The following is an 18357-nucleotide window of genomic DNA, read 5'->3' on the forward strand; positions in this document are numbered from 1 at the left end:
AATATACCTTACCCGAAACTATCACTATACAGGGTCATGGAAGTTAAAATTTTAATTCATTTTTTTGTCATTGTTCTGAAAATACCCAGGTTAAATACTTGAAAATTTGTAAAATTATGTTTTTTACGTGACAAATAAAAGATAGGTTCTGCAATTTCCCCATTGCTAATAAAGGGCGTTACCTACGGCCAATTTAACGGAATTTCAGTTAATAACTTTTTATCCTATATGCCTAACATGAAATTAAATTAAAAGTCTGAAGGGACGATCGTTTTTCTATTATGTATTATTGTTTCATTTTGATATTTCGGTTCATTCTGGAGAAAAGTCTATTTAACAAACACTAAGTTTAAATTTTATAATACGAGAAATTAAAGCCGAAATAAACCAAACTATAGTACTCTAGGTATATCTCATAATGTGAAATAGCATCTTCTTCGCCACAGAAGCCGGCAAATGATCGTCACCATGTGACTTACAATATCTCCAGCTTTCGGTTATCCCATTATTAATGAATCACCTTGTACAAGATACCTTTAAATTTTTTATATAGCAGAAAAAAATGTTATGATTCGAGTGAGATAATTAAGCGGATTTTGGACATTTATTGACGTCTACACTCTATATGTAAAGACCCGTTGGTATAACAATCTAATAATTATATATTTTTTGAAAATTGCTGTAAAGGGTCTATCCAATGGTCGAAAAATATTGATACCTTGACATTTAAATGTATTCAAGATGACGTCGTATCTTACATTTCAGAGTAAATGACAAATCCGATCACCGATTCTGCTTCCCGACAAAATTTTGCTTCCGAAAACATCGTTATATTTCTTGAAGAACAAATAGAAAAGTTCTCTTGGAGCAGTGCGATGTCGCGAAGCAATATGTGTGATTTCAAGCAGTGCGACACGCAATAAATTGGGAATTACGGGAGATTAGCTTTTACCAGTTTAAATTGTCTTTCTATTACCTAATTATTCGTCAAATTGTTTAGTGTTTATGCTAAAAATGGTATAGAGTGCTTAAAAGGTAATGCTACAAATGAAACAGTATTAATGGTGGCGTCAGGAACAGACAGTATTGATAATATTGCACGTAACCTTAAAAGTAGGATCGTTGTATTTAGATTTATTAGAAATGTGAAAAATAGACAACGGTAGTCGTATACTAGTATACTACTTCACATTCTTTATTCAATTCTATACATGATTGGGAAATTTACAGGGAACTTGTGATTGTAAATATATGTAGATGTTACAATGGTATGCTTATAAAGTTTTGTGACAATTGTGTATTGAAACAAGAATTGAAATATATTATATTAATATCTTCTAGCTGCCCAAAATAATCTCTTTTCCTTGCATATTGCTCTCATTTTTCATCTTTTTAACACTCGAGAAAAGTGTTTTTCTTACTCTCAAGTCTGGTCCAATAACGCGAAACGTCTACAGAGACGATGTGTTGTGGAGAACAATCATTTTTCCCGTTTTCTCATTCGATAAATTGATAATAATTGTATTTGATATTTTTTTGTATAGAAATAAACCCCAACCTTATTTTTCATTTAGGGCCAAATTGAAGTGAGCATTCTATCCCGGCTGAGTCAAGAAAATGCGGACGAGTTCAATTTCGTACGCGCATACGAGTGTTTTCAACATAAAACCCACACCTGCCTTGTGTTTGAAATGTTGGAACAAAATCTGTACGATTTCCTTAAACAGAACAAGTTTAGTCCTTTGCCCCTCAAGTACATTCGGCCAATTTTACAACAGGTGTTGACAGCGTTGCTGAAACTTAAGGTAAGTAGTTGTTTTAGATAAATTTAAATTACCATTTTTACATAAAGCATAGAAACGTCGTTTTTAAAAATTAAAAAAATTGTGAAAAAATTAGCTATAGTCCTACTAAGTCTAATAAGACTATTATTTTAATAGATTAAAGCAGATTACATATATGTAAAACTGAATATTGACTGACTGATATCATGTATATACAGGATTGTCCACTAACGCGCGTCGGACGATTAGGGCCCTATTTATAGTTTTTTTTGAAAATTCTTTTCACAGTTATATGTACAACCTTATAAGGTACATTTTAAAAATATTTTCATTTATACAGGGTCCGTCAAAAAAAGATACAACAAAAAATGTTGTTTTTTTAAATGGAACACCCTAATTATTATTGCATTTTTGGATTCTGCGTTCAATTTTAATACAAGTTTATTAACATGTTGACATTCTTAGAATTTATAGTTTTCAAGATATGCGTTATTGAATGTTGAAAGTGGCAGTTACTGATGTTTGCAAAATTGCAAATTGTTAACAAACGGAAAGGTATTTTGGAACTCTTTTTTGTCACAATACAATAGAAGATCCGTATTTTAGTATGGTATCAAGCCTTACTTAACACTTTCTACAGGGTGTCCACAAAAATAAAGCCAACTTGAACATCAAAAAATGGTCAAAACTTAAAAAATTTAAATGGGACTACTATTATTTTGATGTATTATAAAACTACGTCGAAAAAGAACCCATGTTCACATTTAATTACATACACTAAAGTTGCATAGTTTTAGGGTAATTTTGTTTTACAAGTTAATGCATGGACTGTACATTCCTAATTTTAATTTATAAAAAGTGAATATGATGGACGTGTCTATGGAAACGGACAAATGGAGATAATACATATACTCTGGATGCCAGAAGACAATTCTTAAAGCATTCTCCAAGGATATAAATCATATCGGTTAATTCTTGAGTTGTATAATTCATTTTTAATACAAAAAACTTATTTTTAAAGAAAGAATATGAACAAAATATTATTGAATGTCAGGACACACAAATAAATAATAACACTGACATGACAACGAGAAACAATTGCTAATTAGGCATCCATTGCAATTCAGTTACTTTGGTCTACAGAACGACTTCAAATACAGTACTAAACATGCAGCAGAGAATAAGAGAAACTTAATTCAGCTACTTTCTTAATACCAAAAAAAAAAAAAAAACAAATTATTATCTCCATTTGTTCGTTTCCATAGATATGTCCATCATATTCACGTTATAAATTAGAATTAGGAATGTACAGTCCATGCATAAACTTGTAAAACAAAATTACCCTAAAACTATGCAACTTTAGTGTATGTAATTAAATGTGAACATGGGTTCTTTTTCGACGTAGTTTTATAATACATCAAAATAATAGTAGTCCCATTTAAATTTTTTAAGTTTTGACCATTTTTTGATGTTCAAGTTGGCTTTATTTTTGTGGACACCCTGTAGAAAGTGTTAAGTAAGGCTTGATACCATACTAAAATACGGATCTTCTATTGTATTGTGACAAAAAAGAGTTCCAAAATACCTTTCCGTTTGTTAACAATTTGCAATTTTGCAAACATCAGTAACTGCCACTTTCAACATTCAATAACGCATATCTTGAAAACTATTAATTCTAAGAATGTCAACGTGTTAATACACTTGTGTTAAAATTGAACGCAGAATCCAAAAAAGCAATAATAATTAAGGTGTTCCATTTAAAAAAAACAAAAGTTTTTGTTGTATGTTTTTTTGACGGACCCCGTATAAATGAAAATATTTTTAAAATGTACCTTATAAGGTTGTACATATAACTGTGAAAAGAATTTTCAAAAAAAACTATAAATAGGGCTGTAATCGTCCGACGGGCGCTTAGTGGACAACCCTGTATATACTTCTTTCAATAGGTGACTAAGGATTTTGGAGCCAAGTTAATTATTTGCTTTAGGAAAATTATTAGTAAATTAACAAGAATTCAGATATAATGTGGTGTGTAATATTTGCATAAGGTTTTATTCGACTCATCGATTTATGGATTAGTTTGGAAGCTCGTTTGTCTATACTGATTCGTCTCATAAAAGCTTATTTTACGTACTTACGTATTATATGATTATTATTTATGTGATAATTTATGAAAAAACCTCTTTGTATACAGCATTTTATGCCTTATTTCATGTTAATTTGCTAATAATTTAACTTTTGAATCAGAATTGAAATACTTCTGAAATATCTCAATCACTTGTTAAAAGAAGTTATGTCCCACAAGAGTTAATATTCAGTCTTCACCCATCTAATACAATGCTCATGATGACTTAATGGCTATGTTAAAGTAACAAGCCTCCTAGGATTATATATTGCTGCGATTTTAGGGTTTGAAGGACCTTATAGATGTACTAGTCTTAAACTCAGTCATTCTTAAGAATCGTCTTCTCATATATATAGCTAAAGTTGCTATGATTCCAACATTTTTTTACATTTTCTTGCAAAGACGCATTTAAATTGATGGCGATCGCCCGTCAGTCGTAACAATATTCACCTATTTTAGTGTGTTAGAACTATAATGAATTTTTTTATAGCCGACAAACAGCTTCATAAAGAGCCTATAATAATAATTGTTTTTGCAAAAATGTTGCGACAAAAATAATTTTCATCATTTGTCACGAGGGGTTATCTCTATTAACCTTTCAGAATGTTATCGCGGTAATAGCGATTAAGATAATACATACAATAACAGTTATGTAAAAATAAGAATAGCAACGCATCGTCTTAATTAAATGATATTATATTGTGGATTGCGTTTCTTTAATAATAAGGTACTATTTAGGTATTGCCTATAGCGAATATTTAAGAATATATGTCAGTATTTATTTGTAATTTTAAAGCATCAGCGTGATTATTTATCTGTTCGGCAAATCGCGTAATGGCCATATTTGTTTCCCTTTATTGTGCGTTAAGTCATAAAATAAGCTCGTAATCGAACACTTATTATATGGACTTAATCAATTAAAAAATTCGTCAGCTGAATATAGCGATTTTGTTTGAGATATATTAGTACAGTTTTCAAAATGTCAATTTTAATTAATTATTTATAGGGATGATGTACTGATTCTTTCTATTTTGGGTACATGTAGATTTTTGAATTGGTGCAAAATTTTTTCAAAAGAAAATCACCCACGTCAAATCCAGTATAAAAGAGCTCAATTATTAACTCTTAATTGTATAGTTAAAAAATGTATATCGTGTCTACAAATAGAATGTCCTGCCATGAAATCTTTATTCTTCCTTCCTTCGTCTCTGTCAATCCATCTCCCTTTTACACGTGTAGAGAAGATATGCTAAAAATGTCTTTGTACAATTTTCAGCAGTGAGATTCCAATTTTAACATAATTTTGTGCTGACAGGACGACTTAGAGGGGTTTTTCCATTATTAAAATTACAAAAATCTAAATTCCATTATCAAAAGTCCTCTAGAAATGATATTTGTTATTTTTGTCATATAAATTAATTCGGCGATGCAATTTTATTCATTCTTTAGATAACTACTCAAGAGGATAGACAGAAAACAAGTTAGAATAAAGGGGCCTCGTTTTGAGAATATTGTTAAAAAAAAGACAAAGTAGGACTTCTTTGCAGTTTGCAGGACTACATATTCAATTAAAAAGATTAAGGAAAGAAGGTCACGATTGCATATTCTACGCGATTTTGACGACGTAGGACCACATTGCTTTTTTGAGAAAATATAGACTAAATTTTCAGTTTTCAGAAATTAATTTAGTTAAAAAAAATTTTAACATTCTGTATTTCTGCATTGAGCCATTTTTAGATATATATTTATAGGACATTTGTAATGAAAATGAGGTATACAATTATCTCAAATATCTTTCTCTCATCATCGAACACCCCTATTGCAATTAATATAGTTTAATTACTTTTACTTAAAGTTTATTTATTTTTGTCTTGTTTTAGGTGCATTCACTATTGTCATTTCTGCAGTGGCTGGAGTTACAATGTTTTTTAAAATAGAACAAAAGTTGTCATTTGTCCAGCTCATTTAGGAAACCTTTACCTTGTATTGAATAGACATCTTGAGTGATTTCTGTGATATTTGGAAAATGTGGAAATTACAAAACATTTTTAGTCTGTTCTGTTTTGTAAACTATTTATGATAAAAAATGTTTAGATCATCACAAATTTCACGACATTTTGCTCCCTACAAATTGACATATTACATGTTCCTGTATGACATTTAATCACTGATTCATTGTTATAGTATTGTTAATATATTATTAACTTTTCTTTTCTAAAATACTGACTCGAAACTTTCATCACGTTTCAACCCGGAATATTAATTGTCAATGTTTTTTTAAGTCACTTGCTTTATCATGGACAACCCTGGCATTTAGTTATTTTACTTATTATTCGTACAAGTTTACTTATATTTATTTAAATGTTTTCTTACTTCGTTTTTTACATACTTAAATCAAGTTGCATGTTAACATTTTCACAAAACAAAATCAAAAAGTGATAACGTTTTTTGCCTGCAGTGAAATAATTCCAATTAAAAAACTAAGTTGATAGCAATAATTCAGTGATTAAACGAGTAGGTACTGGTATAAGTCCTTTTGTAGAGAGTAAAAAGCTGTTAAACTTTTTGTCTACTCCAAATTGTTTATGAACAAATTAACATTTTTGTCAATTTTCACATGTTTTTAAATATTCCGAAAATCACTTACCATGTGACAACATTGTAAAGGATTTCCAAATGAACTTAACAAATGCCAACTGTTTAGTTATTTAACCAACGTTGTAATTCCAGCGGTTTACGAAAAGCAATAGTGATCGCCTATCGAAAATAACCTATATTAGAGGGTCGTTTCGATTTGTCCTAATTTGTTTCATTTTCAGCAACTTGGATTGATACATGCTGATCTTAAGCCGGAAAACATAATGTTAGTAGATCCGGTGCGACAACCCTATCGGGTGAAAGTCATTGATTTTGGATCGGCAAGTCACGTCAGTAAGGCTGTTTGCAATACTTATCTACAATCTAGATACTACAGGTAATGTCGTAATGAAACTTGCGAAATGTGATGGGTGACCATTGAAAAAAAATTAGTAGTAGGTTCTGAACCGTAAACGTAGAGCGTTGATTGAGCCATTTGCTATGTTCTATTAAAATCTGATAAATGATGTCTAATCAATTTATCCAAAACATGCTTCTGATATTTGGACGTATACTTGAGGTTTTTTTTAATGATCTCCCTTTATAAGTTTTTTTAATAGTAACTTACTTTTTCTAGTAACTGTTAGTAACACCAGCTTAGTCAGCCCGATACATTTTCAATATAAAGTACATCCCAAAATTCACTTGTGATCAAGTCGATCCGAGTAACTTTTCAATAAAGTTTAATAATTATTTACTTATGAGCATTCACAAAAATACTTTCTTTAATTAAAATGGTAGGTATTATAGTGTCTGAAGTTATAGGCAAAACATTGATTTTTCATACCATAGTTGAATGGTATGAAAAATCAAACCATTTTACGCCCGCAAATGGAAGTACAGCATTAAACTTTAATGTATTGTACTTTACATCGGAACGTACGGGACGAACCATTAAATAATTAACTATGTGACAATTTTATAGTCGCTACCGATAGAAAAAAATTTAAGCACACGACATAGTTACGATTCAAAATCTTTAAAATATCGTTAAACTAACTTTTTAATTCAACTACTATTTACGTATAATAGTTCAAATAGGACGCCATTTACAAATGGAATATTTTTCAAAAACATCCTGTATTGTATATTACAAATGAATTAAGTTAACCATAAAACAATGACTCCTACTATTAAATATCCTTTGAAATTTCAACTTGAGAATGTGGGAGATTTTTATCTATTATCATTTTGCCAATACTCTATAATTTCTTCGAAAAGGCGTCATTTTAGGGTCTTTCAATAGGACACTCGATTTTTAAATGTAGATAAAACAAGTTGTGTTTAAGGTATCTAGTCAGTATATGTTTTATTTTAAAGAACATTTTATTATATTAAGTATAGAATATAAGGTCGTCCAATTGTCCGCCACGACTTTGCTTTGTGGCACATATTCGGGAAACCGAATTTTTGATGACTTTGTCACCTAAATCTGGTTGAATTTGCTGAATGGTATTTCTAATATTTATTTCAAGAGTACTAATTGTGTGCGATTTATTCGCGTAGACCTGCGATTTAAAATACTCCCAAAGGAAGAAGTCTAAAGGTGTTAAATCGCATGATCTCGGTGTCCAGTTCACGTCGTTGCTCCGCAAGATAATTATGCCCTTAAATCGCAGAACATCCATCTTGGCCTATGATGCGTTGCACGTAACGTTACTCTATTGGAACCACATGTCGTGGGTATCCATATCATTCAGTTTAGGCCACAAGAAGTTTAATATCATCGATCTCTAGTGCTTGCCATTGATAATTGTGGCAATGCTAGTTTCGTTTTGAAATAAATATGGACCGATGATTCCGTCAGACCAAAAGTCGTACCAACCTATGACCGTTTCAGGATGTATTTGGTGCTCGTGTATCTTGTGTAGATTGATATCGTTCCAAATTGGACAGTTTTATTTGTTCACAGATCTGTTCATCCAAAAATGAGCCATTGCTAAAGATGATTTTTTTAGCGAAATTTGTTGAATAGAACACTGATTTTAAAAATAACATTTTATGATTTCCACACGTTATTCAACGTTATAACTATCCATATTTACTAAACAATTTACAACAAATTTGAAACATGTTGCTATAACAAAATGGCCACTATAACCTAACAAATTTCGAGAGTCTATTGAAATATCTGTGATAACGTTCGCCTGACTGCGGATTTTGGGTTTTGAGTCTGTATAAAAAATGTTAAGTTATTGCTTGTACATTAATGAATTTACGTGCAATCAATTCTTCTTTGTCCATGTGTATGGCGCTAGAGGCTTGCATGCAGAATTAGTTACGTACATAGATGATTTATAGCCACAATTAAAATATTACAACAAAATAGATCATTTTCGATTGTACACTCAAAAACATATCCATATAGGACATAGACATAATCGTCAGCGAATATGTGTTTTAAGGAATGTACGTGCATATGAATTTTCTCTACAGTAGTATGTATGACTCTTTCTAGCTAAAAAGCAACTACCTACGTTACTAAAATTCCAAATAGAAGCCTGTACATGTGGATGTACTTGGATGTTTTCAGTGTCATGGGCTATAGATAATTTTAGTGTAATATTATTAACTTCTAATTAATAATTTTTACGTTACATAAATATATAATATTCGCATAATAGTTGGTGTTGAACCTAGGTTATAATTTCTTGTGGTGAGCTTTCAGTTTTTATAACATAGGCACAAACCTTTGATATTAAACATATATCTTCATCAATCAACATTTTTATATATGTACAACGTTGACTAAGACTGTAGACTGTAGATTTTTAGTTTTGAGTCTGGTTAAAAAATTTGCGATACGTAATTTCCTACACGTTAATGATTGCACATGCATGTATTGAGTCTTATGCGTTCTTGTATATGATGACTCTTTAGTTTGTAGAGTCTAAAGAGAAGAATTCTTACACTAACAGAGAACCATCACATTATATTTTTTGTTCTTTTTTATAGAGCCCCTGAGATTATCTTAGGACTACCTTTTTGCGAGGCAATAGATATGTGGTCACTTGGTTGTGTGGTAGCCGAGTTGTTTTTGGGGTGGCCTCTATATCCCGGTTCGTCAGAATATGACCAGATACGTTATATTAGTCAAACACAAGGTATGCTTTTTAATTGTTAAGTCTGTCATCGTAGTAAACAAATAATCTTTGTGCAGGACTACCCACCGAGCATATGCTTAATAATGCCTCAAAAACAACTAAGTTTTTCTACAGGGACTTGGATAGCACCTATCCTTTCTGGAGATTGAAGACACCGGAAGAACATGAAGCGGAAACTGGAATTAAATCCAAGGAAGCTCGGAAATATATATTCAATTGTTTGGATGATATTGGTGAGTGACTGTGCTTAATTATCAGTTTTTTTATTTGTTCAGATCGTACTAAGAATTAATTAAAAATAGTAATTTTTGAGTCTGTCTTCTGTCTAATATTAACTGAATTGTATATGGTTTTTTTTAGGCCAAGTAAATGTTCCAACGGATTTAGAAGGAGGCCAGTTATTAGCCGAAAAGGTGGACCGCAAGGAGTTTATTGATCTCCTTAAAAGAATGTTGACCATGGACCAGGTAGCAATATTTATTTTGATTTCCAGAAGGCACGGCAACGTTATAACAATGTTGTTTTCACTTTCACCATTTAGCTTCATGTTTGCTCCGAACTGCTAATCATGCAGTAAAATAGCCGTAACCTTTCTGAATTCGAAAGAAAAGAAATGTTTCTACTATTATAAAAGTTTAATTTTCCTTTCTCATCTGTGAACGTAAAATACTATTTACATACAGATGGCATAGCAACAAAAGATTCGGTATCAACTCTATTAAGCTTGCTGTTGGCAAATTTTCTTAGTAGTATACCAGTATAGAAGTACAGAAGGCGCTCCACTATGTGAACCAATGCAAATCAGGGGCGTTCATAAAATCATATTGTTCATATAATCAAAAGTACTTTATTCGGGATTATTTATCATTTTATTTGCGTTTTATTCTTAACTAAAGTATTGTGTAATAGGTTTTTCGTACTTTCTTCGCGACTAAACTCTTCTGCAATGCCTCTGCACCTCTGCACTTTATTAAAACTAACAAGTCGTCAATATCAAATATGTTTCTTTTCCCTCAACGAATAACGTTATTAAATGTGTCTACTGCTTCTGAGGAAGTTACTACGATTTTTTTTGTATGATTTTCAACTTCATCCCCATAGCGTTCCATATTGTTATCATTGTTGCTTTGTTGCTCATCTAATTGATTTTCGTTCCACTTATAAATGTTATCTCTTGAATAATCAGTTTGCAATCATTTTTTGCTTAATTTCGTAGAAAATTAACTTATGTAGGTACATATGTACGTACATATAGATACATATAGTCAAAGTGAAACTCATACACCTTGATATTTATCATTTAATTCAAATAATTTAAGAATTCTAACTATAACAACTGAAAACTGTTTGATTGCATAATTTAAGTTAAAAATATTCTCAAATATAACAAATATATTCTATTAATTATTAGTTAACGAATCAATAACTTAAATTAATTTATTCACATAATCAAAATGAAACTCGTACATACATAAAAAAAATATGGATAAGAATTATTGAAAAAAACTTAATAAGCAGTAGGCAAACCTTTATTTTTTAATAGTCTTTTAGCCTAATAAGCATAGACGAAACTAATTTTTCACAAAAATTCGATTCAATATTGTCCCATTCTCTTTAAAGTGTTTGTTTCAGTTGTCCTTTATTAGAAATATTGTGTTTGCTGATTGCCTTCTTTAAAAAAGCCCATAAATTTTCAATTACATTTAAGTCCGGAATTTGTGGAGAAGTGTCTATCACTTTTGAGTAGTTGTAGAGCAAACATGATCGAACTTTGTGGACTTTATGCTTTGGGTCGTTATCTTGATAAAATATAAATCTACTTTCCAAACCCAACGAAACGGCATTTTGTTTCAAATCTAGTTTTAAAATGTTCAAATACATGTCTTGATTCATAATTCCCTCTATGAAGTGCAAATTTCCCAGACCTGTTGCGTACATACATAGAACTACCACTGTGTTTAACAGTGGCGCGTAGATTTTTTCTTTAAGTGATTCATTGGGTTTTCGCCATACCCAATATTGTCCATTCGAACCAGATATGTTAAACTTGTACTTGTCTGTGAAAATAACGTTCTTCCGATCATTAAAATCCTTTCCTCCATAATTTTCTGCAAAACCGACAAGTTTAATTTTATTCGCTTTGTTAATGCATGGTTTTCTACAAGCTAGTCTTCCATGAAAACTGTTTTTTAAATAAATTTCTAACCATTTGAGGGTTTACTTTATTTTTTAAATAGTTTTCAATTTCATCAGTAAGTTTAGGGGTTGAAATTTTCAGATCTTCCTTAATTTTTCGTAAAATCCAGAGTTCATCGAAGAATTAAAAATTTTTCTCGGGTTTTTCGTTACTTTGTTTAACACTCTTCTTTTTTAAACCGGTTAATTATGCTTTGAACTCTAGCAAAACTTCTATTAACAATTGTAGTTATTTATTTATAAGACTTTCCTTTTTGAAAATGGTGGATCACCAATTTTCGTTTACTAACACTCGTTTGACCACCTTGACGCCTCATTTCAAAAAAATATGGGGTACATACATATACAGGGTAATTCACAACTTATCTATAAAATTTTAGGGGTAGATGTATCATGAAAAACTATGTCGATTTTGTAAGAAATTTTTTTGGAAAATCCTTATAATTTCCGCGGAAAAAATTGTTAAAGTTTAACCATTGTATAACTGGACGACTGTAATATTTACGTTTTCCTGCAGAATCCCTTTTAGGTTAATCAGCCTTACATATAATTTATAGTTGGGTCTCCCACGTGTCAATGGTTAGGAGCTGAAGACATGGGCGATCCGACTTAAGGGTAACAATTTATGATGCCAAAATTGCTTATACATGTAAGTTCGCTTATTTTATTTCGGGTGAAACAAAAGTACCCTTAAGTCGGATCACCCATGTCTTCAGTTCCCAAGCATTGACACATGGGAGACCCAACTGTAAATTATAAGTAAGGTTGATGAACCTAAAAGGGATTCTGCAGAAAAACGGGAACATTACAGTCGTCCAATTATACAATGGTTAAACTTTAACAATTTTTCCCGAAAATTTTTCTTACAAAATCGACTTAGTTTTTCATGACAAACCTATTCCTACATTTTATAGATAAGTTGTGAATCGCCTTGTATAAAAATAAAAACGAACAAATGTTTTTAATTATTCCTTGTTGAATGCGCATAATATATACCTTCAGTTAATACTGCAATGAAAGAATAATATCAATAATATGTAATGTGTCAAATGAATAATATAATATGTATGAGTTTCATTTTGACAAAAATTCCGTTCATCGCCGAATTTTTGGCCACAAAAAAGTGTTTGTTCAGAAATTATGTGAAGTTTTTCTGGTAGTTGTTTATTATAAATTGTCACATGCGATTTCCCAAAACCCAATATTATTAGAAGAAGATTCATCCCAAACGCAAAAAGAACTTGCATTTACATTAGAAGTGACTCAACAAACAATTTCGCATCGTTTAAAAGTGTTGGAAATTATTTAAAAACAAGGAAATTGGGGTCTTTATGAATTGAAGCCGAAAGACATTGAACACCGATTTTGCATGAATGAAATACTGCTTGGCAGGCATAAAAAAAGGTTTTTTTGTATCGAGTAATCACTGGCGATGAAAAATGGATCCATTACGATAACTCAAAGAAAATCATGGGGACCACCTGGCCATGCTTCAACATCGACAGCCAAACCAAATATTCATGGAAAAAAACTCATGTTGTGTATTCGATGAGATCAGCTTCGTATCATATATTATGAGTTGCTCAAACCGAACACAATCATTACTGAAACTTTATCGAACACAATTAATGAGATTGAGCCGAGCACTCAAGGAAAAACGCGCCCATTACTACTCCAGATACGACAAAATTATTCTCCTACATGATAATACTCGTCTGCACGTTGTGGTGCCGGTCAAAATCTATTTGAAAATTTGAAATTAATTGAGAAGTCCTACCCCACCCGACTATCACTTATTCCAGTCGATGGCACATGCTCTGTGTGAGCAGCGCTTTACATCATATAAAGATACCAAAGATTGGGTTGATTCATTGATAACCTCAAAAGATGAAGAGCTCTTCCGACGTGGTATTCGAATGTTGCCATAAAGATAGGAAAAAGTACTGGCTAGCGATAAACAATACTTTTAATAAAACATAATGCACCGTTCTTTCACAATAAATTCCTAATTTTTGATATCAAATGGCAGAAACTTATTTATACCCCTTTTATTTTTACTACCTGCATAATGAAACTATCACATTTTAAAAGAAGTGCAGTAGAAGAATATAACTCAATTTTTTTTAAATTTATTGTTTTTGCTGTTAATTCAATGTAAATTGACATTTGGAGAAAAAAATGTACTTGAAACATGAAAAGTTGTTTGCACGACCTCTGTTTTGCATCGTTTGTTTCTGCACTTGTTAGGTGAGTAATCGAAATTCGAGTCCTTACTCGGACGGAGCTAAATTTCTTGATAACCTTGCCGTGTCAATTTTTATCTTTATGTCATTCTTCGATCCTCTGCAACTTTACTTTCGATACTACAGGAAAGACGGACTACGCCCGGTGAGGCCCTCAACCATCCGTTCGTGAGATTAGCTCATTTGATTGACTACGCTCATTGCAACAACGTGAAGGCCAGTGTTCAAATGATGGAAGTCTGTAGACGAAACGACTATAGTTCCTCATCCACAGCCGCTCATCATCAACAAGCACAACAGGCACCTTCACTTGTGAATTTCGTGCCCAGCTCCAATGGCAATGTTACTTTCACGATTAACAATCAACTGACCAATCAAGTGCAGCGGTTGGTTAGGGATCGTTCTGGATATGATAATTTGGTAATTAGTTGATTCAGTTAGTCGTAGAGTGGTACTGTTACGTTTCATAGGAGCAATAGAAAAGGTAATAAATAAAATTATGTGACTTCGCTTATTGTGGAATTCAGTTAAGATACGAATAAGTTTGTTATGATTTATTGATCTATCAGTATGTGCATGGAATTTTCTCATTGAGCTATATAGAGTGTTCCAGATAAAATGTCCCATCCCCAAATTTAGATACCTAGTAGACATTCTAAAAAATGTTAAATACAAGAGTTGTAGAGTTTATTTTAAATGATTTTAAAAAAATATGAATATACAGCAACATGCCATGCTATTCCAAATTTGCCTTTTTCAAATGGAACACCCTATACTTATATTATTACAAATTTGGATAATCCTTTCGCATATGATTTGATTTATGTAGGGATTTCTTGGGTGCGTGATTCAATTCCAGAACGGTTTCATGATGTTTTCAGGAAATTGCAACCCAATCGTTACACCGGTCTTGGAAATGCAGTTACATTCCAACAATTAGTCTATAGGTACATTTGTTATAATTTGTCGAAATGGGGCACATTGAAATCCGAACTTAATCCAGACATAGAGTTGCTTTTCTAAGGCCTGCTAGAGATCCTTTTTAATTGACTACACTGTGATATTCATTAGAAATATTCTACGAAAAAGTATATTCACATAGAAGATTATTAAACTCTAGTTATAATATCAATTGCCTAGTATGTGTGTGAACATATGGACGCATAATTTTCTTTTTTTTTAAATTTAAATCTATTTCTTTTACTAGTACCAAATTTACAATGGAAGAACTGTCGGTAGACAATATGCAACCAGTGCCCGAGCGGACCCATTTCAACATCAGTTGGTTTCCAGTATTCTTTGTCCTGCAGGTGAGTTTTTGTAATCAAATTTTATTTTGCCTTCTTTGAGCCAGTAAGGATTATTTCCTATAAATCAAGTTTTTTTCTATATGATAACGCCATCATTTCCGGCAAGGCAGTAATGCTTTTTAAATTTCTGTACACTTCTCTAGAATATTTTAAAGAAAAAAGATACTAAAAATATGTATCTTCGTACGGTTAGGTTTTGAGATACAAATTGTTAAAGTGTCAGATTTTGTTAAATTGAATAATTAAATTTACACTGTTATTTTTGTCAACAAAAATTTTTTTCTGTTTTTTTTTACCCGCTATTCTAAAATTCGATATTCTTTGGTTCTAGTAAAGCAATTTGTGAATTCCTTCCAAACAGTTTGAGATGGCTAAATGGAATATTGCAATTTATAACAGTTGTAATATTTATTCTTAAAAATTTTTTGATAACATTTAATTAATAGACCTAGAGTTTCTATAAATTGCTAGTTATCTTTCTTATATGTATATTGGCGTAACTTTATTAATATTTATTTTGCTTTCAGGCTATCAGGGAATGGGTGGCTCTCCTGCTAAACATGTGACTGTAGTCCAACAACCTCCGTTGCAAATTCAGCCTCCAATACTGAGTCAACCAGGTCAACAACAATATGTCCCTGTTAGTGTCGTGGAGCCAACAGGAAGGCAAATGTTACTAACTGTAAGTTTTTGCTATATACACCTGTGTACAAAATAATAGCACCAACAATAGCATTTCAATGTTTTTAAAGTTATCTATATTAATTTCGATTTTACTAACTCTATCTATGGGAGAATATTTGACATAGGATCATATTAGTTGAATGGTAACAAACTTTGTTATAGTGTTGATGTTTGACTGGAATTGTAAAGCATCAATGAAAGAGCGCTCGTACAAAATCTGCTTCGAAAAAAAAATGTGTATTAAGTTTTTAAACAGATTTTTTAAATAAAAATCTATTAAGTTAAGTAATGATAATTCGTAAAAAATTTGAATTGAACGGTAGCTAAATTTTCACAAAGATAGATCGAAAGAAACACTTCGGAGGAGAAACGGAACATCATTAAAAACCTTTTGGGCTCAAGGAAAAACGTATAAATTTATTACAAAATCTCTCGTTCAAATAAAATGATTTCCAATGCAAAAAAATAGATGGCTAGACCGCAAACACGAGGACGAAAAGCAAAATTAAGCAAAAGTGTTATTAAGAAAATTAGAGCCACCGTACAAGATCCATTTGTTACCTCAACCTGTTATAGCAAGATTTCCAATTGCCAGTTGACACATCGACCATAAGACGACTTTTAATAAAAAAACAACTTGAATGGAAGAAGTCCTCGTAAAGCTCTCCTCTTTAAAAAAAATCTTGAAAGGCGGAAAGCTTAAGCAGAAGAAAGGGTAGATTGGCCAGCTTTTTCTTAGAGGAATATTTTATGGACCGATGAGTCAAAAGTAGTACTATTCGGTTCGTCGGGTCGCAGGCAATACGTACGAAGACCTCCTAATGTTGCCTATGACCCAAAATACACAATTAAAACAGTAAAGCACAGTGGTGCAAAAATTAATGTTTGAGGATGTTTCTCATACTATGACACTGTGCCAATTTTTTGGATAAAAGAAAAAATGAACGCATCAATTTATATGAATATTCTTAAAAAAGTGATTCTGCCTTATGCTGAAGAAGAAATTTCGCTGAGATGGGTCTTGCAACAGGATAACGACCCAAAACACACCAGTAGGTTTGGCAAACAGTGGTTCCAAGCCAATAGTGTTCAGGTTATGGATTGACCAGCTCAATCCCCTGACCTGAATCCCATCGAAAACTTGTAGACGGACATAAAAACATAGTTTTCAATGCCAAACTGGCGGCTACAAATGATTTGTGGCAAGTGGTAAAAAATCCATGGGCAGCCATCTCTTTGGAAAGGTGCCAACATTTAGTGGATTCCATGCCCAAGAGATGTAGTTTAGTAATAAAGAATAATGGTTCCACAATCAATTATTAATAAAAGAAAAATGATTAGACCCTTCAAATTAAATATCTAAGAAGGCATGTTTTGATGCTATTTTCTTGCACACAGATTTTCAAGAACATTTTAGAATATAAGTTATTTTAAAAAATCTATTATTTATTTTGTTATTGGGTTTTATTAATTTATTTTATTATGGAATATTATTTTAAAACATAATTTTTTTGTTTCCTTAACAAATTCACTTGTTATATGATAATCTCAATTAAGAATTTGGTCGGTGCTATTATTTTGCACACAGGTGTACATATATGACTAATAGTCTTTTAAATAAACTTTCTAGCGGTTTTAAGATAAATAAAGGATTGTCCATCAATGAACTCATATTAAAGAATGTGCTACTGTTATGTAACCCTTGCGTAAACACCCAAAATCTGCCACACTAGTGCACACCCGGGTGCCCGTGTACCCACTGTTAGTTTGATTCAAATCCGGACTCTGCTTTTAAGTGGGGTTTTCTGGAATAATTTTTTAAATTAAATACACATATATAGAAAGTACCGATTATTTATAAGTATTTCAAAGCATTACTGGGTTTTATAAAGGTCCTGGAGTTGGGAGCAGGTAACGCTGGGTCAATGCTAAAATTTTGAAATATCCAGATAGATGTTAAGTCGTAAATAACATTCTTTTGTAGTATTTGTATAAAGGGTGAGGCAAAAGGATAATTATATATGTCGGAATAACATTGAAAACATGATTATATTTAATAAATGTTATTTTATCGATTAAATATAAAAAGGTTAATTTCAACTATTGAATTTACTGCTACTAGATAGCGCCTGTACCTTTCTATATCTAAATTGCCTATCTTCTACTCTTCCCTTTCCTTCTCTGTTCTCAGGGTATACCCCAGTCTAAAACGGGATTCCCCAACATTTGGCCATTTAGTAGTAGCGGTAGTAGTAATTTCATTCGCAGGGTTAA

General features: G+C 31.7%; 2 protein-coding genes across 8 annotated transcripts in view; one reads left to right on the forward strand and one right to left on the reverse strand.

The window, feature by feature from the left end:
* Window positions 1–10500, reverse strand: part of LOC136417976 (toll-like receptor 2) — a 116764-nt gene extending 106264 nt beyond the window's left edge. Inside the window, exon 1 of the mRNA XM_066403852.1 lies at window positions 10496–10500. The gene's annotated coding sequence lies outside the window, so the exon portion shown is untranslated. The remainder of the gene's footprint in view (window positions 1–10495) is intronic.
* The window catches only part of Hipk (Homeodomain interacting protein kinase), a 99481-nt gene that overhangs the window by 35521 nt on the left and 45603 nt on the right, over window positions 1–18357 (forward strand). For 6 of the 7 annotated variants that reach the window (XM_066403807.1, XM_066403808.1, XM_066403810.1 and 3 more), the window contains exons 5-12: window positions 1575–1805; window positions 6729–6883; window positions 9502–9650; window positions 9707–9883; window positions 10011–10120; window positions 14216–14509; window positions 15297–15399; window positions 15927–16081. In XM_066403807.1, the coding sequence (XP_066259904.1) occupies window positions 1575–1805; window positions 6729–6883; window positions 9502–9650; window positions 9707–9883; window positions 10011–10120; window positions 14216–14509; window positions 15297–15399; window positions 15927–16081 (1374 nt within the window). The remainder of the gene's footprint in view (window positions 1–1574; window positions 1806–6728; window positions 6884–9501; window positions 9651–9706; window positions 9884–10010; window positions 10121–14215; window positions 14510–15296; window positions 15400–15926; window positions 16082–18357) is intronic. The other variant, XM_066403809.1, reaches the window with a different exon arrangement.

This window comes from Euwallacea similis, chromosome 31, assembly GCF_039881205.1.
Source record: "Euwallacea similis isolate ESF13 chromosome 31, ESF131.1, whole genome shotgun sequence".
Classification (NCBI taxonomy): domain Eukaryota; kingdom Metazoa; phylum Arthropoda; class Insecta; order Coleoptera; family Curculionidae; genus Euwallacea; species Euwallacea similis.